We start from the raw sequence: 21,656 nt of genomic DNA on the forward strand, positions 1-21,656 counted from the left end.
TATGTTGTGTGATCCCAGGCTTGTAAGCCTGCCTCTCCACGCCTCAGATGGTAATGACCTCATGTGGTTATTGGGAGGGTGAAGTACCTGTAAATATATATAAAGCACCTAACACCTTGCCTGTCATGTAACATTAACTTTTTCTATTATGACGTATGTCTGGTCATTACTTCTCCATATTACTAGTTGACTAACATATTTCCATGCTAAAAATGAACTATTTAAGAAATAGCTTTTAAAAATTATAGTTAACTTGGTAGGATTCTATTTTTGAGTGTTTTTTGAATATCCTCTGTGTGCCAGAGCAATGAGCTGTGTTAGTGCTGTAGTCAGACTCTTTGGGGATGCAGGGAAGAGAGGGATTATGGGGTTTATTTCAGTACAATGTAAAAAGGACCCATGAAGTTTCCTCCATTGCAGCGAACACATGCAGCCTTTGGAGAACTTGGTTATTCACCACCCAGGGAAGTGTAAAAGTAGCTCTTACCGGGTAACAGCATATCAGGGGACCCAGGTACAACTCTCATGTTTATTTTCATTGCTTCTTTCCATCCTTCCATCGCTGACCTCATCTTCCTTCTAATTTCTCTTTGCTCTCCCTTATTTTGTCTCACTGTTCCTAGTTACTGCTTTGCTCTTTTTCTCTATTTTGGTGCCATTCTTCCTACAGTGACACATCCATGTATCTTTTAAACTCCCACAGTGGGCAGATCTGGTTAAAATATAACAATGCCATCTAGTATAAAGGGTCTTTGGATGAGGGCAAATTATTGCACTGGCCAAATGTGACTGCTGGAGGGATTCACGTTTATAAACCATAGTGCCCCTGAGCATCAGACACTACAGAAGGGGAGGTGGCTATGACTAGATAGGTGCCCTGGCTTCGAGTTGGGTGCCTTTTGTGGCTTGTCCAGGACATTTGCCTGGATAAAAAAATGAGTATGATGTTGTGGTCTGTCCCAGAAGAGCTCCTAGTGTGGTGAGGGAAGCAGATACTTAAACCAATACTGGACTTTATGCTGTATTATAATTAATATTGACATGGTGGGAGGGAGTGGCAACTGCTGTAGAGTGGGAGTAGGAAGTTCTTGATGAAGGCATGTAAGATGATAGGGTGGTTCTGTCAGGAGAAAAAAACCATCTGCAGTAGCAGAGAGGTATGAAATATCTTGGTGTACTTAAGAGAGTATTGAGAAGAGGGCAGTGACTAGTATTTAAGGGGCTCCTGGAAGAGGGTCTAGTATATGATACCAGTGAGGTCAGAGAGTCAGAAGCAGAAATAGGAAAAAATCATCTAGAAGTTAAGGGAGAGGACATCTATAAGAGTGACAGTCCATTTAATAATAGCTGGTACTGTGGGAGGTCAGATAAAGAAAGGACCAAATGGCTTCATTAAGAAGGGGGCACTGAACCATTTCATTTGTTAGCAGGTAAATTCTGTCTCTAGAAAGAGACTAGAACAAGAAGCCTAACCTCAGAAGAGAAAGGTTCTCTGACACTCTAGATTGATCACAAATTTATTCTGAGGAATGTTTAGAACCAAAAAAAGCAAGAAACCTCATGTTTTCTAAATAAACAGGAAAGGAAGATAAAGCTTAATCTGTAACAGTGTTTAAGTTTCTCATATTTGTCTGGCTAAAATTTCATTTATTTTTAAAGTCTTCAAAATACTTTCCCAAAATACATTATGTTTGTTTTGTCAAAGAGTCAGAAATATACAAGCTATTACTTTAGATAAAATAACAGGTATTGGTTGTAGGTACTAGGTCAAAAATAACTCTCCAGAACACTCTTGTTTAACCAAAATGAATTAGAGGCCCTCTAATCTCCTGGTGATTTAGCAACTATCTGTTTAGATTAGTTTGTGGGTTTAAGATTAAGATTTAATATTAATATTATTATAGCTATAATGTTAATTGGATAAGATGACACATGACTTCTCTATCCATACACACATGATTTTTTTCCTAGTCAGTAGAATTAGGATTTACTGTATATTTCATTGAAGCTAAGATCCCATTGGTTGTAAATGGAACCATTATTTTATATAAACCCTGCCATAAATTACAACATTTGATTGTAAGAGGCATTCAGATTTCAGAGATACTAAAATGTGAAAAATACACATTTTATAATTAATGATATATAATTATTTATGAAGACATTAGAATATTTTGGTTTATATTTACAGATTAATTTAGGAACAACAAAAATTGCTCTACTAAATAACATCTAAACTGCAACTGTAGTCTTAATTAAAAACAGAACTATAAAAAGAATAACATGAGTAGTCATTAAATTTTAAAACTAGGAAGGTTCTTAGGGCTGTCAAAGATGTTAACACATGATTATTCATTTAATATATGCTTTGATACCTATCATAAGCCAGACATTGTTAGATGTTGTATATATAATGATGGATAAAACACTGGTCCCTGCCTTCATAGAGTTTATAGTTCTTGATGGGGGATCGGGAAATAGGCTTGCAAATTGCAATGAGTACTTTAAAGGAAAAGTACAGTGCTGTCAAAAAATGGAACAAGGTGGGGGCGGTGCCTGGGTGCCTAGTCAGTTGAGCATCCAGCTTTGGCTTAGGTCATGATCTCCTGATTGGTGAGTTTGAGCCCCAAATCGGGCTTTCTGCTGTCAGCACAGATCCAGCTTCAGATCTTCTGTCCCCCTCTCTTTTTGCCCTTTCCCCACTCACACTCTCTTGTCTCAAAGTTAAATAAACATTAAGGGGCACCTGGGTGGCTCACTGGGTTGAGTGTCCAACTTTGGCTCAGGTCCTGATCTCGGATTCATGGGTTCAAGCCCTGCATCAGCCTTTGTGCTAATAGCTCTGCAAAAGTCTGTCTGTGCAGAAGTCTTGAGCAGGAAAGATGTTGGAGTTTTTTAGACAGTGAAAGAAACACAAGGGTTGGGTAGAGGTCTAGGTGATTTTCAGTTGAGATAAGACCACATGGTGCATAGCCACAGTGGACCTTTTAAACATTTTAATCTAAGCCCAGGGGCAAACCACTGGAGGGTTTTAATAGAGGAAGTGACCCTGGCTGCTCTGTGAAACCTGGACTGGAGTAAGATTCAAAGTGAAGAAGCCCCCTTAGGAGTCTGTTAGTACAGACCAGCTAAGATGGCAACTTGACCTGAGGGATTGTGAATGGAAGATACATTTTCTTGAAGATAATTTGCCAGTATTATCAGGAATCTTAAATTTGTGTATGGTCTGACCCAGCACTTCCATTTCACTCCCTTGTTCTGAAGAAACAGATGTATGTAAAAGTTGAACTACTAGTTTGCTCATTCCCTATTATTTATTGAGAAATTGGTTTAAATAATTACAGTATTTTCAAACAAGCAAAAAGGAAAGAGGCAACTCATGCCAACTTTAAGGAGGCCACATCTTCCAGGAAGAGGTGTTTAGACAGGGAGAGTCTTCTGGTGGGTTCCTGGGAGAGAGACACTGAAAATACAGAATGGAGAAGAGATACTCCTAAAACAAATGTGGGGGAGGAGAGACATTTAGGACCAAAGGGAAGATAAGCTCTCTTGTCTGGGAGTGCAGGAGCTTCTGGTGTAAAATGTACTGCAGTTCTGCCATGTGACTTATTTTTTGAGAACTAGCCTGGGAACCTAGCCACGCCTTGCAACGTTGTTACTGGAGGGGAAAGTGTTTGCTTTTCAAACTAGAGAATTGTAAGTGAATTTTTGGTATGCAGTCAGCCCATAAATTCAGTTGCCTGTAAATCTGAGCTTCCCTGGGTAAGTAGTAACTGAACAGGATGAAATTTTGTGAAAACGTTTCTCTACCCCTGCCTTTTCCTTCCCTTAGCTCTCCCCACCCCCTACTCTCTCACTCTCCTCTCCTTTTCTTCTTTCTTGTTCCTTCCCTTTCTTTCCTCTCTTCCTTTCCCTCTCCTCCCTCCTTCTCTAGTCTTCTCTTATATACCCCAAAAGTTATATTTTATACTATAATTAGAGCAGGAAAAACAGCCAGGCACTTCTAAGTAAAAAAAAGAATCTCCTTCCTTTCCTTCCTTCCTTCCTTTACCTTTTTTCTTCTCAGGTAGCCTCTTTTTTTTTTTTTTGGACAGCTTTTTTATACCATGTGATGGAAATACTCTACTACGTGCTCTTAATGCCGATTTGCAAGTTTTCAAATGTTTTGTACTCTTTGCATTCCTAAAACTCTCTAGACCAATCTCTGCACAGGGATGTTTAACTTGTTGATTTCCACTCCCCTCCAGAATTGATGCTTTAGGAAAACCAGTTAACCATTTACTTTCTAGTGCATATTTAGTTTTAAGTTTTTGCTGGTTCTCTGAAGATACTGCTGCTCTGTGGTTGTAATTATCTGGAAAATTCCTAGAGGAGTTTGCATTTCACTTTTTAGTAAGCTTGCAGCTATCATCTCTGGTATTTCCTTGAGTATTTCCTTTTCCTATCTATGTAGAAAAATCAGTTTTGTAGCTTTATAGAATTTCCAAAATAGTTATTGAACTTAGCTGATTAGTATTTTTTAAATTGTTACTTCTCCCAGAGTGCAAATGCTTTAACTGTTTCCTTATGAATCAGGTTTTAAAATCCATGCATATGTATATTGTATCTGTTGTATATATCCGCATGTGGATATAAGTGTATTTGAAATTAGTGGATGCTTTACCTATTAAAGGCTAAATAATTTTAGGAGCCTTTTAGGATTAATTTTCAAAAATTACTAGCTTACAGATTATTTTATTCTGATAACTCCACAGTATATTATGGAGTAAAGTTCACATGTTTGTACCAATTTTTACATTTTATATATGGAGTGTCCCCAATACTGTGATGTGGAAATAATGTTACAAGAATACAAATCTAATCATTTAGGCTTCGAACAAATATTGTGAGATCATAGAAGATGTGGTTAGGTTTCACTTAGCTTATTAAATATTGATTTAGCTTTTTTCAGAAAATGAGCATATCCACCAGATTCTATCTATATTTACTTAAATTATTGGAAATCCTTAAGTTATTGGAAATCCTAGAGTAGTAAAATGCTCTTCTAAATATTTGTCTGTTAAATACTTCAAGTATGTGAGAGTGGTATAAATGGAAGCAGTGCAGTCTTCATGAATGTGTTTCTTAATGCAGTACTTAATGTCTTGGGATCCATTTTGTTAACTACCTGTAAACAAAGGTCTGTGTTAGTAGTATTAGTAAGCCTGCACCTTCTAAATAGAACTTTTCTTTTTAAAGGCACTATTACACTCACATTACCATACAACATTGAAAAACAGAGTATATACGATTCACAGTGACACTTTCTTTCATACTTGGCTTAAATTGAGGTTTTAGCAGTTACCTTTTTAGTTACATGTCCACTGAAAATATAAAATACTACTTATTCTTGGAAATTTTTTATATACTAATCTCCTTCTTATTGCTCCCTCCATTTTAGTCGCGAGATGGAGAATAAAGAAACTCTCAAGGGGTTGCATAAGATGGACGATCGCCCAGAAGAACGAATGATCAGGGAGAAACTGAAGGCAACCTGTATGCCAGCCTGGAAGCACGAGTGGCTGGAGAGAAGAAATAGGAGGGGCCCTGTGGTAAGTGTCTGTTTACCTGCTATAAGGAAGAAAGCATAGGAAGAGATGGGAAATTAAGCATAAGTAGATCCTCTTGTAAGCTTTTTTTTCTTCTTGATTTTAAGTGCAGTTATTTGATTTGCTTAACATTCTAGCCACTTGGAATAAAACATAGCTAAAACTATGCTCATTAAGCACCTTAAATTGTTCTAGAAACTGAACTGGTTGGATTGGGTAGCTAATGCTTAAAGCAACACTGCCCCCTACTGTCAGTGTCTAAAATCCTTTTGGTAGAGATTTATACTGTATTTTAAGAAAGAAAAGCAATTTTTCTAATGTTCTCTCTCTAAGATAGGATCCAAAGATCTGAGTTCCAGAAATCATCCAGGAAAGCAAAAACTGAATAGCCTCATAGAGTTTGAGGTAAATTTAAAAGATGCCCAGGGTTTGAGGAAAGAAACCTAGATTACTAGGATTAGGAGAGAACGTCATACTCCATCTTTTGCCATGGTTATTCTCTTTTAAGGTATACAAATACTATGAAATGTGCTTCTCATTCTTACAAAGGAGATAGACCTCAATTGTTAAGTGATCCCGTATCCGCCTGTATCAGCAAGTTTTTTGTCCTTTATAAACAAAGATAAGTTAAGATTGATTAGGTTTGGGGTAGGCAAAGGGATGGTGGGCATAATCATAAAAGTTATTGGGCAAGCTACTCACTTGACATTTGAAACCCTTGACCTTTACCCTTGCCAAATGACCAGCTAGCTCTCCATTCATCCCTCTTGCCTATTTAAGTTCAAATTGAAATTAATTAAATGTAAATAAAGTAAAAATTTAGTTCCTCAGCCACATTAGCCATATTTCAAGTGCTTGATAGCCACATAGACATCCCTCATCATTGTGTTGTCTTGCACGTTCTACCTACTGGTGTTTACCCATGGAGCCAATATAGAATATATTTAATTGTTCCTTTATCTACCAGCTTTTTAAGCTGTGTTACTCATGAGTCCTTTCCTTTCCAGCTGAGCTTCCACATTTCTTGCATTTGTTTTTCATAGGAAGTAGTATGGCGAGAACCCCTCACTGTTTTAGTAATCATGTCAGAGGATAAAGATGAAGAAATCAGGAATTTATCTTAGAAAAGCAAAAGTTCTATTGAAATAACTTATAGAAGGGAGTAAATTTCTACCAAGTTACTACAAAGAACTTTTGAGTAGGTAAAGCCATTTGAATGTGTTGCTTTCTGGAGCTCCTTGTGCTAGTGGAGAGTCTAAATCTTTTGAGAATACCATAAAGCAGAAATTACAACTTTTTAAAAAGAAGCCAATAAAGCCAATCCTTTATTACATATAAACTAAGGACATTCCATTTTCTAAGACAAAATTTTGGTTTTTCTCACTGTCCCCTTTCTGGCAAATCTTTAAATACAAGACAGAGCTAAAGAGGGAAGAGATGTGTGGAATAAGACATTTGACACGTAGTCCTTAGCACAGTTATACTACCCTGTATGTTACAGTTTACAGATTTCATATTACCCTTAAGAAGTTTATAGTCTACTTGGGAAATCTGATTGTGTTTATTATGTCTTATATAAATTACATCAGATCCTTCTTGAAATATAAGTGAGATATAAATATCTCCAGTTGTGAAAATGCAACTTATAAATAAAAATAAAGGCATGAAATACCACAGAACAGTTTGTGAGTATACACCAAATGTGTGGACTGGGCAGAAAGCAATGATGACTTAGAAGAAAAATGTCAGGCTGACAGAGTTAAGGGCACTTTTGTTAAAGGTAGGATTTTAACCGAGCCTTAAAAGCTGGGTGTTTTCACCAGGTGAAGGTATGCTACCTGGTATGCTGCAGGCTAGAGATGTGGATTAGAAGGGAGAGTGGGAGTGAGAGTGCAGGACAAGGCCAGGTTAGGCGTGTGTGGTAGGCACAGCAGCTGGCTAGTAGAACAGTAGAAGAGTAGTGGAAGGAAGGCGGGGATGGTTGGCTAAGGCTACAGTGTATGGCCTTTTGGTCATAGCTAGATTAGGTCTGTTGAGAAATAGCAGGTTTTATAGCCTGCATTTGTGCTTGAGAGATTGATCTTTTAAATATCTAGCTTCTTTTGGTGATTCTGAAATATATGTCTAAACTGTTGTAACATAACATTGCAAAAAAAAAAAAAAAGGCAAAATGGTTTTGTATCGATTAGACTATTTGGGCACATAAATTACTCCCATTATTGTTTTCAAGATCCTGCATTTTCTCAATAGAAATGAAAAAACATCTACTTTAATCTAGTTGAATAAGTTAACTGTAGAAGGTATAAGTGCTTATTTTTCACATTTGTTTACTAACCTGTGATTGTTGATTTTTAATGTTAAGTGATTTAGAGCACATAATAACAGATAATGCTAAATTTCTAAAATTACATAATAACATTTTAACTAGTGATAAAGCCTACGTTAAAGAAATCTGTGGGTAAAAAGTCTTACATTTATATCATTTGAAGTAAGACTAAATAAAAGTTGATATGTTGTCTGTTATATTTGTATAATATTGTGTGATGAAAAACTTGAGTTCATCTCTTAGTCTGTTGTGTTCAAATTTACTTATTTTTTATATTTTTAAGTAATGAGAATATTGGAATTTTAATTTAGGTGGTAAAACCAATCCCTATTAAAGGAGACGGTTCTGAAACTCACAGCTTGGCAGCTGAGTCTCCAGGAGAAAGCCAGACAAGCACCACTTCACCAGCTCCCAAGGGCCGCCGCAGTCCTTCTCCCGGCAGCTCCCCGGCGGGCCGCACAGTGAAATCTGAATCTCCAGGAGTGAGGAGAAAGAGAGTCTCCCCCGTACCTGTAAGTTAATGTTTCAACAAGCATGTTAAGTTTCTACAATTTTTAGATTCATCTGTAACACAGAAAATATTGCTAGACATCTGTTAAAGCAGCACTTCTCAAAGTGTGGTCCACAAGCCCTACATTGGGGGAAGAGGGAAGGTCCTGGGACCTTTTCTGTGGATCCGTTAACTCAAAGCAAATTTGGTAATAAAACTGAGATGTTATTTGCCCCTTTCACTGCATTAACATTTAAATTGGTGGGTAAAGCTGCTGGTGCATTCACCTGAATTAAAGCTGTGACAATAGAAAATGTATTCTTCATCTGGGTATTTGGCATTTTCCTTAAGACTAGTTAAGTGAAGGAAGGAACTTGAAGGAAGGCAACGGAAATGTTTTTTCACCAGTGGTAAAATTTGAGATTTCAAGCAAAAATTAGAATTTTGGAAAACTATCTACCACTGTCAGCTTGACAGTTTCCCAGTCCTTAAAAGAATTTTCTAATGAGATCAGTGATTTTATCAACTGTGATTTTTTTTTCCATATATATCGCACAGTGAAATGTGTGAACATTTGAGAGATCTGCATAACTTAGTGAACCAGTATTTTCCTGATGACCAGTGCATGATGAAACAAAACCATCCTTAGGTAAATGATCCATTCAAATTGTGTGAGATATACCATCTGGATTTTAATGTGTAACAGTAGGAAAAGTTTGTTGGTGTGGTTTCAGATTCCATATCACAGTCTCCTTTAAGAAACCACTTTTTTGGGGGCGCCTGGGTGGTGCAGTCGGTTAAGCGTCCGACTTCAGCCAGGTCACGATCTCGCGGTCTGTGAGTTCGAGCCCCACGTCAGGCTCTGGGCTGATGGCTCGGAGCCTGGAGCCTGTTTCCGATTCTGTGTCTCCCTCTCTCTCTGCCCCTCCCCCGTTCATGCTCTGTCTCTCTCTGTCCCAAAAATAAATAAAAAACGTTGAAAAAAAAATTTTTTTTTTAAATAAAAAAAAAAAAGAAACCACTTTTTTGGAGTAGTATCAAAAAAAGAGTGTTCATAATTACTGTCTTTTACAATACCTTTCCCAGCTACATATATTTGTAAAGCCACATTTTCTTCATGTACTTTAACCAGATCATAGTATCACAGCAGACTGAATGCAGAAGCATCAATGAGAATCCAGCTGTCTTCTATTTTAAATCAGACATCAAAGAGATTTACAAAATGATAGGTGCTAACTTCCAGAGAGAAAATGAAAGAATGAGACCTCTAGTGGCAAAATGCAAGTTAAAATTGACTTTCTAAACTTGAAGAGCAAATGAGTGAATGGTAGAATGATTAAGGTCATGCCTACCAAGGGGAGATTTGCATATAAATCCTTCAAGAAGTAAATTTTAAGTGAATCTTTTCACATTAAAGCCCAAGATACCTACCAGTATTTATTGGCTTTATGTTGACACACCTTTAAATGAGCTATTAAAAAAAAACAAAACTTAAAATAAGAACAATCATGAATCTGCAAATTAGGTGGAGCTCAGCAAGAGTGACTTTTGTCTGTTCCTCATGGCATCTGTGGAAGTTAGAATATCCAAAATGCTTCCTTACTCCCATATCTGGTGTTTCAGCTGGGATGCTAGAACAGTTGGGGGCTGCTGACATCTCTTTCGTTCTCACAGCACAACACCAAGTGTTGCAAGGTAAGAGAGAACATAAAACATATTTCCTCTCACAGTCCTAAGAGGGAATCCACCCTGCTGACATCTGCTCTTGGACTTCTAACCTCTGAAACTGTGAAGCAAATTTCTGTTAAGCCAAAAAAAAAGTGTATCAGGAGGGCAAGTCCAGTGTGGAAGTTCTTATAAAGCTGCCTTATATCCTAATGCCTTATTGCCCAAAAGTAGTTACATGCCAGTTGCAAACCCAGAATTAGTGTGGTGGGGGACTCCACAAGGGTGCAAGTACTGGGCGGTGTGGTTCATAGGGGCCATCAAAGTAAAAGTCTACCACGAGTACATACAAATTACATTTTCCCTGCCCTCTCCCACTTTAGGATAGATGTTAAAGTTACCCCTCATTTAACAGCAACTTAGCATTTCATTATCTGGATAAATCATAGTTTAATGAACTTCATACTAATGGACATTTATATTCCTTCTTCACTTTCATTACTAAAAAAACGTATGCAAACATACTTTTTAGGCATACATCATTTTGCACATCTGTGAGCAAATCCATAGTCTGAATACTTAGGTCATATAGCATGTACACGTGTACTTTTTTTTTTTTTAAATAACTGCCTATTAAAAAATAATGGCTGTATTGAGATATAATTCCTATACAGTACAGTTTACCTGTTTAAGTTATATAGTTCCTTGGTTTTGGTCTACTCAGAGTTATAGCCATCACAGCAGTCAACTTTAAAACATTTTCATCACCCCAGAAACCCCAGACCAAATGAGCAGTCTATCCTCAGCCCTAGGCAACCATTAATGTACTTTCTGACTCTATATATAATTTGCCTTTTCTGGTCATTACATATACAGTAAATGGAGTCATGCAGTATATGTGGTCTTTTGTGACTGGCTTCTTTCACACAGCATCATATAAGTTGTATCCATACTCTCTTTGTTTTAGTTTTGTTTTCCCCCACAAACTGTGTTTACTTATCAGTGTGTGCATTGGGCACCTGGGTGGCTCAGTCAGTTAAGCATCCGACTTCAGCTCAGGCCATGATCTCACTATTCATGAGTTCAAGCCCCGCATTGGTCTCTCTACTGTCCGCAGCATGGAGCCTGCTTCAGATACTCTATTCCCCACTCACTCTTGCCCTCCCCTGCTCCCACTCTCAAAAATAAATAAACATTAAAAAAATTTTTTTTAATTATCAGTGTGTGAATTTTTGCCATGTGCATTCATATTTTAACACAAAGTATTCGTTGTGCCATATCATTCTTCCTCTTTTTTGTTGTTTAACATTCAAAACTAATTTCTGATACACCTACTTCTCTTTATGTTTAAAAGTACTCCATTTTTTTTAAGTTTATTTATTTTGAGAGAGAGCAAGAAAGATCTGGGAAAGGGCAGAGAGAGAAGGAAAGAGAACCCCAAGCAGGCTCCACACTGTCACTGTGGTTACAGGGCTCAAATTCACGAACTGCAAGATGATGACCTGAGCTGAAATGAAGAGTCAGATGCTTAACTGAGCCACCAGGCACCCCAGAAGTACTATACTTTTAAGTTATAGAAGATAACATTCTTTTGTGTGGATATACACATTTGGCTTATCCATTCATCAGTTGATGGACATTTGGGTTATTTCCACTCTTTGGTTATTATATATATAATGCTGTTGTGAACATGTGTATATGAATCTTTGGGTGGACATAACTTTTCACTTCTCTTGGGTTTATACCTAGAAGTGGAATTGCCGGGTCATGTTTTCCATAGGAGCTGTACCATTTTATTTCCCCACAAGCACGGTTCTAATGCTTCGTGTTCTCACCAACATTTATTATCTTTAACGATTAAATTAGGTGTCAAAAAGAATTAGAATTCCCACTGACCACTGATGGAAAGACCAAGTTCTAGGGGAATCAGTGAGGTAGAATGAGAGTGGTATATGTCACCCTCACCACAGGAGAAGTTTTATCAGCCTTTGGTGAGATGTCTTAATCTGGGGAAAGTCACTTGCCATTAGTTCTCTACAGACTGCACCATGGGAGGAATTGCATGGCAGCATTTATATGCTCTTGCAAAAGAGCATTTGGTAACACCTTAAGTGGAAGTGAGGAAACTGGATATTTAATTTTTATCACTAGAAACAAGTCATTGTGCTTGCTTCTAAGTGAATCTTTATGCTTTCCATCTTGGTTTACATAATACTCTTCAAAGAACTCAAATACTTACAATTTGTAAAATTATCACATGGTTGTCTCACTTGGCCAGATATTTATCATTATTTATAGGGATGACTGTGATTTTAGAAGTTTCTTTGTGATGAGTATGTCAAATAAAAGCATTTGCAATATGCATTTTGTCCCATTATATTTGGGAGCATTTTTTCAGAATATAAAATGCCACATGGCCATCTGATACGACCTTTTTTTTAAGGTAAGTGTTTCTTATCAATAAGTAAGCAATTTACCTAATACAAAAACAATGTTGTGAAGTTTCAGAGCGGGAGAATCACACCACCTAGAAGAGCCCCTTCCCCGGATGGCTTCTCACCATACAGCCCTGAGGAGACAAACCGCCGTGTAAACAAAGTCATGCGGGCCAGGCTGTACTTACTGCAACAAATAGGACCCAACTCTTTCCTGATTGGAGGAGACAGCCCAGACAATAAATACCGGGTGTTTATTGGGCCTCAGGTAGGATCTTTCACCATTCTACAGTTTATTAGTATCTGTTCTTCTTAAGTTTAGATGACTTATTTCTCTTCAGTAAACTAAAGTGAGTTTAAAAAATATTTTGGGCTGATAAACATTTTTATTTAATGTATTTGTGAAGGTTTCTACTTGAGAATACAGATTTGATCTATTTAATAAATTTACCATAAATAAGAGATTAGTTCATACATAGACTTTTCTTGCTTATCCTTATATATCTTACATAATAATAATGAAGCAAATAGAAAACTTTGTTAAACTTGGAAATATAAAAAAAAGTGATCATCTTAGGAATTCTAATAGAGCCAGAGATTTGTTAACCCATAAGTTCTCTTTTAACTCTCTAGAACTGCAGCTGTGGACGTGGAACATTTTGTATCCATCTGTTATTTGTCATGCTCCGGGTGTTTCAACTAGAACCTTCAGACCCAATGTTATGGAGAAAAACTTTAAAGAATTTTGAGGTAATTTTTAATAAGTACCTTAGAGTAAAATTGTTAATAAATTTTTATGGCTCATTCCTGACACTTCTCCATGAGGAGTCATTTTGAAGTTATAAAGACACAGAAGAATTATTTGAGCCTTATCTCTTATAATCTATTGACTTTTTCCTCCAGACTGAAAAGAATGTGAACACTGACCTGCTGTTATTTTGAAGCTCTTAAATTGGCTTTGTGAAAAACTTATGAAATAAAAGACAAATAATTCAACCTCTATAGAATTCTTTATATGTTATTATGGCATGAATATCATTGTTACTGTTTTTTTTTCAATGTTAGGTTGAAAGTTTGTTCCAGAAATATCACAGTAGGCGTAGCTCAAGGATCAAAGCTCCATCTCGTAACACCATCCAGAAGTTTGTTTCACGCATGTCAAATTCTCATACATTGTCATCATCTAGTACTTCTACATCTAGTTCAGAAAACAGGTTAGTACTATTTAAGGAATTAAAAGCATTAATCTAGTGTTACTTTTTAATTTTAGAGGTAATTTTTTATACCTACTTGTTAAGCTGCTCTAAAGTAATTGACCTATTGAACCTTGGCTTTGAAGTTAAAATCAAGGGTAAACAACATAGATCATCTGAGCATGTGTGTGTATACACATATATATATGCATATATATATGTGGACTTCTCATCCTGAAAAACCACACTGTTGAAAAATGGCACCTTAAATATCAGAATATAGTAGAGTCATTTCACAAGAAAAATCAAGTGGCAAGTATAAATATAAGTGGCTACTATTTATCAATCATTACTTTGTGCCAAGCATCTAATACGTTGTCTTATTCTGTTCATAGGCCAACCTCATTAGGTAGGTTTTATCACTCTTTTGCAGATAATGAAGGTGCAGCACTGTGTAAAAAATATGTCTATAGTTTTATTAACAAATTATATACAAGGCAAATGGTTTTCCAAAATCACTTTGAAATGCAGGATCTCTAAATTGTATGACATCACTACTTCTTTCATAGATCTTTTCAGGGAATCCTCATTACAGGCTGTTTTACTTGTGAGAGCCCAAGGATACTCTTGGAAACAGACTAATCAATTGTAATTAAGAGATACAGTAGCCATTAATCACAATTACTATTTAAAATCTACAGCACTTCTCAAACTTTTTCATTGCCTAGCTGATAAGAATGAACATACAATACTGAAGGATATAGCCTAAAATGACCAGTGTGAAAAAATTTTCAAGTCTCTAGTATTATAAAAATTCTTGTCCGTTATCTTTCTTTTCCAAGTTCCTTATTGGGTTTAATGTAAAAATGAGTTTTTTAGGGCTGGTTTAGTGGTGACAAATTCCTTCAGTTTTTGTTTGTTTGGGAAGACCTTTATCTCTCCTTCTATTCTAAATGACAGACTTGCTGGATAAAGGATTCTCGGCTGCATATTTTTTTCTGTTTAGCACACTGAAGATATCGTGCCAATCCTTTCTGGCCTGCCAAGTTTCAAAAGAGAGATCAGTCACGAGTCTTATAGGTCTCCCTTTATATGTGAGGGCACGTTTATCCCTTGCTGCCTTCAGAATTTTCTCTTTATCCTTGTATTTTGCCAGTTTCACTATGATATGTCGTGCAGAAGATCGATTCAAGTTACGTCTGAAGGGAGTTCTCTGTGCCTCTTGGATTTCAATGCCTTTTTCCTTCCCCAGTTCAGGGAAGTTCTCAGCTATAATTTCTTCAAGTTCCCCTTCAGCACCTTTCCCTCTCTCTTCCTCCTCTGAGATACCAATTATGCGTATATTATTTCTTTTTAGTGTATCACTTAGTTCTCTAATTTTCCCCTCATACTCCTGGATTTTTTTCTCTCTCTTTCTCTCAGCTTCCTCTTTTTCCATAACTTTATCTTCTAGTTCACCTATTCTCTCCTCTGCCTCTTCAATCCAAGGTGTCGTCGTTTCCATTTTGTTTTGCATTTCGTTTAAAGCGCTTTTCAGCTCCTCGTGACTGTTCCTTAGTCCCTTGATCTCTGTAGCAAGAGATTCTCTGCTGTCCTCTATATTGTTTTCAAGCCCAGCGATTAATTTTATGACTATTATTCTAAATTCACTTTCTGTTATATTATTTAAATCCTTTTTGATCAGTTCATTAGCTGCTGTTATTTCCTGGAGATTCTTCTGAGGGGAATTCTTCCGTTTGGTCATTTTGGATAGTCCCTGGAGTGGTGAGGACCTGCAGGGCACTTCCCCTGTGCTGTGGTGTATAACTGGAGTTGGTGGGCGGGGCCGCAGTCAGACCCGATGTCTGCCCCCAGCCCACCGCTGGGGCCACAGTCAGACTGGTGCGTGCCTTCTCTTCCCCTCTCCTAGGGGCAGGATTCACTGTGGGGTGGCGTGGCCCGTCTGGGCTACTTGCACACTGCCAGGCTTGTGGTGCTGGGGATCTGGCGTATTAGCTGGGGTGGGTAGGCAAGGTGCACGGGGGCAGGAGGGGCAGGCTTAGCTCACTTCTCCTTAGGTGATCCACTTCAGGAGGGGCCCTGTGGGCAGCGGGAGAGAGTCAGATCCGCTGCTGGAGGTTTGGCTCCACAGAAGCACAGAGTTGGGTGTTTGCGCGGAGCGAGCAAGTTGCCCGGCAGGAACTGGTTTCCTTTGGGATTTTGGCTGGGGGATGGGCGGGGGAGATGGCTCTGGCGAGCGCGTTTGTTCCCCACCAAACTGAGCTCTGTTGTCCGGGGGCTCAGCAGCTCTCCCTCCCTTTGTCCTCCAGCCTTCCCGCTTTCTGAGCAGAGCTGTTAACTTATGACCTCCCAGACGCTAAGTCACGCTTGCTGTCGGAACACAGTCCGTCAGGCCCCTCCGCTTTTGCCAGCCAGACTCGGGGACTCTGCTTGGCTGGCGGGCCGCCCCTCCGCCACGGCTCCCTCCCGCCAGTCCGTGGAGCGCTCACCGCCTCGCCGCCCTTCCTACCCTCTTCCGTGGGCCTCTCGTCTGTGCTTGGCTCCAGAGACTCCGTTCTGCTAATCCTCTGGCGGTTTTCTGGGTTATTTAGGCAGGTGTAGGTGGAATCTAAGTGATCAGCAGGACGCGCGGTGAGCCCAGCGTCCTCCTACGCCGCCATCTTCCCTCCGAAGCCTCAAAAAATGAGTTTTTTTTTTTTAATTTTTTTTTTTAACGTTTATTTATTTTTGAGACAGAGAGAGACAGAGCATGAACGGGGGAGGGGCAGAGAGAGAGGGAGACACAGAATCGGAAGCAGGCTCCAGGCTCTGAGCCATCAGCCCAGAGCCCGACGCGGGGCTCGAACTCACGGACCGCGAGATCGTGACCTGAGCCGAAGTCGGATGCTCAACCCACTGAGCCACCCAGGCGCCCCTCAAAAATGAGTTTTTTAAATCACTCCAGAAAAGAGTGCTGCTTTTCTTAAAAGGGCACCTCCTATGTGTTCCTGAGGCACCTGTTTGAGAAGCACGGGTCTAAGTGATTAAATCCCATCTTCATCCATCAGTTTTTTACGTATTGTAACTACTTCAAAATTCACAAATAGAAAGTAATCAGATCAAGGGATTTGTGAAAAATGGAGAGACCAGTTTTTTCACCTGTAGGAAAAGTAAATGTTTGAATTTCCTTATTTTTGGTTAAATGAATTTGTTTTAGAATCAGAGAGTTTTACAAGCTTTTTGGGAATTAGAGATTTCTAGTTTATGTGGTTCCATGATAAGTGAAGCCAAAAGAGGTCATGCCACTCAGGTGAGCAAAGGCAGAACCAGAACCTCAGCATCTTGACTCTTAGTTCAGAACTCTTTCTCTTACTACTTACCTCTTCTAAATAGATGAAAAGAATGAATTTTATTTCTCAAGCTTCCTGACCCAAACTTATTCTGGACCCTTTCTCCTTTTGGTTGACATTCCTGTAGCTTTTTATTTTGGAAAAAATAAAAAATGTTTAAAACCAGGTAGCCAAAGTTAAGTTAGAAAGTTTCTCTCTAAAATAAACAAAGGTACCTTCCAAATATGGGCTGGCCATACTATGGATATTAATTCATTTGGATTAATGTATCCATGCAGAGAAACCACAGAAGCTATAATCTAGATTTTACTGAGATTATACTGTGTTGCTAAGTAGGTTATGTTTCATGTAATCACAAATTTTTATATCTAAAGACTAAAATAAAAAGAAACTTATCTGGAAACCTGATTGCATTGTATTAATTTTAAACTATATAGGAAACAGTAAAAAAACAATTAGGACAATTGGAATATACTTTAAAAACTTTACCAAAAAAATTAAAGCTGCAAACAGGAACCTAAGGTCCCAGTACATAGTGGCAAAGGGCATGAAGACAGTATTGACACAAGAATTCCATAGGGCGCCTGGGTGGCTCAGTTGGTTAAGCGTCCTGACTCTTGATTTCAGCTCAGTTCATGATCTCATAGTTCTTGAGGTCAGGCCCCATGTTGGGATCTGCACTGACAGTGTGGAGCATGCTTGGGATTCTCTCTCTTTTTTCAAAATAAGTAAATAAACTTAAAAAAAAAAAAAAAATTGAAACAAACATGAAAATGGTTTAGTTAACCTGATAACTAAGAAAATGGTCATTAAAAAAAAAAAAAAAGGTATCAGATTTATTTAGAGACTTTGTAATAAAGACCATTCAGTTCTCGTGTAAGGATTTGCTTCACTGTATGTCAAGTGCTATATAGCCTTTCTGGAAAAAAAAAAAAATGTGATTTTTTAAATGTTTGTGTTTGTTGATCCAGTAAATGTACCTTTTTTTAAGAAAAAAATGTTAATCTGAGAAATGCACAAGATTTATATATATGACTGTCACAGTATTGTGAAAAATTGAGAATAGCTTAAACATCGAGCAAGGGAGTGGTTAAAGTATACCCATATTAGGAATAGTTCATGCAGCCGTTAAAATTATGCTTCTGAAGAATACTGAATGGCGTGAAACAAAATCTAAGTTGTAATGCTGTATGTCATGCATGAACCCAATTTTTATATATATAAAGGGTATTATGGGTACATACATACTATAATGACCAAAAATTTTAATGGTTATCAATAAGTGGCATTATTACACTTTTTTATACTTTAAATACTTTGGGCTTTAAGGTTCACTGGGTCTCTGTCACAACTACTCATCTCTGCCCTTGTAGCTGAAAAACCCAAAGAAGATATGTGAATGAATGGGGATGGCTGTGTTCAAAAAAAACTTTGTTTACAAAAGCTGGCACAGGCTAATTTGATCCCCTTGTAGTATGCTAATATCTGCTCTCTACTCACATGGCTTGACTCCTGAAAAAACTGCTAAAGAAAAGAAAATCAGAAATGTAGAAGTGGGCACAAAGAGGTTTCTCCTTATGTCTTAAAATGTGAAAATACAGAAACAACTTTTGTCCAACAATAAATAAATGCTTATGTAGTTAGATCTATCTACTCAGTGGAAAATGATGCCACCATTAAATTTTTACTATGTATATGAAGAGTTTAGTAACAAGTAGAATATGAAATTGTACATCTCTATAGATAAATGATCTAAATAATGTTTACAAAATATATACTGTAAAAAGATGAGCGGAAAAATTCCAGGATGGAATTTTTTTTTAAGTCAGAAAAGCATTTCAGTAGTAAGTTATACTTGCAGTGGGACTGAATTGTGGAATTTTTTTTTTTCTAAATCTTTTGAGTAAGCTAATTTCAGTGTAATTTGAAAAGTTACTTGAGCTGGGATCATCTTTGCCATTAATATTTTTATTATAGATTGTTGTATAAATAATTTCTCCAATATTTGTTAATTTTTGTCATTGCTGCATGCATATTTTGACAGCATTTCCCCACTCCATGTAGCTCCTTAATTATGAAAGGAGATAAAGAAAAGGGGCAGATAGTCAGGAGGGAGAGAGACTGACTAGTAAGTATGCCTTCACCTGAGGAATCATGCATCCTGACTTTGCTAGACCTGTTTAGCTTTTAGGAACATTTTTTAGGAAATTGTTACTTTACTATCACTCATTCAGACCAGTTTTTCAGGAACAGCAGAATCTGGGGGCTACATGGGTCTCTTAAGATTATAGTTTATATACTGAATTGTACTCATAGCAAGGAAAGCTTAACTCAAAATCTTAAAGTTACTCTACTAATTAATAGGAAAAATAAATTTCTCAAATAGTTGTATGCAAGATTTCCTAACAAGAATTTCTATTTTTTCATATTGTAAAGAATCCAAAACTGTTTTTAGCTATGCCATTAATTCTGTATTATATTCTTTTCTGTTTAATGCTTTCATTTCCCCTTCCTTACAGTATCAAAGATGAGGAGGAACAGATGTGTCCTATTTGCTTGTTGGGCATGCTTGATGAAGAAAGTCTTACTGTGTGTGAAGACGGCTGCAGGAACAAGCTGCATCACCACTGCATGTCAATCTGTATGTGGCTCTTTCCTCCCCCTGCTCACTCAGAATAGTTGCTCTATGAGCCAACTGTATTATTTAGGATTTTAACATGACTTTTGTGGAGCCTAGGGAGAGAAGAAAAGAAGTATATCTAGGCCCTTAGGTAAAGTTTTCAATGAATTGGAGTTTAGGATCCTTTAAGAGATGAGCTGTGTGAGCAAAGAAATGTAACATAGTGTGATACATATAGTAATGGAAGGAGTGCACAGAATTAGAAACATGATTCTGGTCTTGAAGTGTACATGGAGGTGAAGAGGTAGAAGACCTGGGCAGGCGTGACAGGGTAACATCAAAGCAAGTTTGAAATAACATTACCAGGTAATCAAGTGGGCAGAATGTTTTGAAAAATAGTTAGCAAAATACATGTTGTAACTAAAAAAACAGCATTTGCAAGAGGTATGTGCATCAGAATAAAATTTAACCTACTGTGTTTGCCTGCTTCTAGGTAAATACCTGATCAGGTTGTTTTTTGAGGTTCTTTCAATATAAACCTATACTAGCCACGAGCAACAATTATTATATATAACTACTTAATGTTAAGCATTTATATTTTTGTAAAGTTCTTCCCTTTAATTTTTCAGGGGCAGAAGAATGTAGAAGAAATAGAGAACCTTTAATATGTCCCCTTTGTAGGTCTAAATGGAGATCTCACGATTTCTACAGGTAACAGTTTTGAATTAATGATTTGGACGTATCTAACAAAAAGTTAAAATGTTCCCTAAATGTTATTTAAATCTGTTAATTATTTTTAACAAGGTTTTGTTAATTTTCAATTAGCCATGAGTTGTCAAGCCCTGTGGATTCCCCTTCTTCCCTGCGAGCTGCACAGCAGCAAACCATACAGCAGCAGCCTTTGGCTGGATCACAACGAAGGAGTCAGGAGAGCAATTTTAACCTTACTCATTATGGAACTCAGCAGATTCCTCCTGCTTACAAAGATTTAGCTGAGCCATGGATTCAGGTAAATGGTTCTTGTTCTTCATTTCTCAAATAAACCTTTATAGACCACTTAATGTAGTTGTCTCCCAGTTGTTTATAGTTTAAGAAAATACTTTTACTTTGCCTCCATCATGACTCTTACTCGATGGAAATTTCTACCTTTGGTGTTAATACTATGCTGCTCACTCTCAACAATAGCCAAATTATGGAAAGAGCCTAAATGTCCATCAACTGATGAATGGATAAAGAAATTGTGGTTTATATACACAATGGAATACTACGTGGCAATGAGAAAGAATGAAATATGGCCTTTTGTAGCAACGTGGATGGAACTGGAGAGTGTGATGCTAAGTGAAATAAGCCATACAGAGAAAGACAGATACCATATGGTTTCACTCTTATGTGGATCCTGAGAAACTTAACAGAAACCCATGGGGGAGGGGAAGGAAAAAAAAAAAAAAAAGAGGTTAGAGTGGGAGAGAGCCAAAGCATAAGAGACTCTTAAAAACTGAGAACAAACTGAGGGTTGATGGGGGGTGGGAGGGAGGGCAGGGTGGGTGATGGGTATTGAGGAGGGCACCTTTTGGGATGAGCACTGGGTGTTGTATGGAAACCAATTTGACAATAAACTTCATCTATTGAAAAAAAAAAGAAAGAAAGAAAGAAAAAGAAAGAAAGAAAGAAAGAAAGAAAGAAAGAAAGAAAGAAAGAAAATACTATGCTGATTATAGAGCTTAAATTTCAAAAATTTTTGGAGCCTCACTGCCCATCTCTAGAACCATCAGACATTAAGGATTATCCAAGGATAGACACTAGACCCCTTCAGTGCTAACTTATTCAAATGTTTAATCCCATTCCTACTATTTCTCATTTCTGTGTCTTCATGGCATATATATAATAGCTGCTTAATAATTGCTGAGTGGTTGAAAAAAAATGTATGATATTTGCCTTATATTAGTCATTTTTATTTGTAAGGGCAGTTCCTATTCCTTTATTTTCTCTTTGGATGAAATATTTTTTTCT

The 21,656-nt window shown here is 37.5% G+C and overlaps 1 protein-coding gene and 1 long non-coding RNA gene across 6 annotated transcripts in view; one reads left to right on the forward strand and one right to left on the reverse strand.

Annotated features, from left to right (window-relative positions):
• The window catches only part of MAP3K1 (mitogen-activated protein kinase kinase kinase 1), a 77,158-nt gene that overhangs the window by 38,650 nt on the left and 16,852 nt on the right, over window positions 1-21,656 (forward strand). For 4 of the 5 annotated variants that reach the window (XM_042987051.1, XM_042987073.1, XM_042987057.1 and 1 more), the window contains 8 exons: window positions 5,441-5,591; window positions 8,226-8,426; window positions 12,572-12,772; window positions 13,138-13,254; window positions 13,570-13,718; window positions 19,546-19,667; window positions 20,276-20,357; window positions 20,472-20,655. In XM_042987051.1, coding sequence (XP_042842985.1) covers window positions 5,441-5,591; window positions 8,226-8,426; window positions 12,572-12,772; window positions 13,138-13,254; window positions 13,570-13,718; window positions 19,546-19,667; window positions 20,276-20,357; window positions 20,472-20,655 — 1,207 coding nt within the window. Of the gene's footprint in view, window positions 1-3,470; window positions 3,763-5,440; window positions 5,592-8,225; window positions 8,427-12,571; window positions 12,773-13,137; window positions 13,255-13,569; window positions 13,719-19,545; window positions 19,668-20,275; window positions 20,358-20,471; window positions 20,656-21,656 lie in introns of those variants that run through there. The other variant, XM_042987065.1, reaches the window with a different exon arrangement.
• Window positions 1-21,656, reverse strand: part of LOC122238729 — a 74,120-nt gene that overhangs the window by 6,426 nt on the left and 46,038 nt on the right. The window contains exon 5 of the long non-coding RNA XR_006217854.1: window positions 8,271-8,424. This is a non-coding gene — a long non-coding RNA (uncharacterized LOC122238729). The remainder of the gene's footprint in view (window positions 1-8,270; window positions 8,425-21,656) is intronic.

This window comes from Panthera tigris, chromosome A1 (genome assembly GCF_018350195.1).
Source record: "Panthera tigris isolate Pti1 chromosome A1, P.tigris_Pti1_mat1.1, whole genome shotgun sequence".
Taxonomy (NCBI): Eukaryota; Metazoa; Chordata; class Mammalia; order Carnivora; family Felidae; genus Panthera; species Panthera tigris.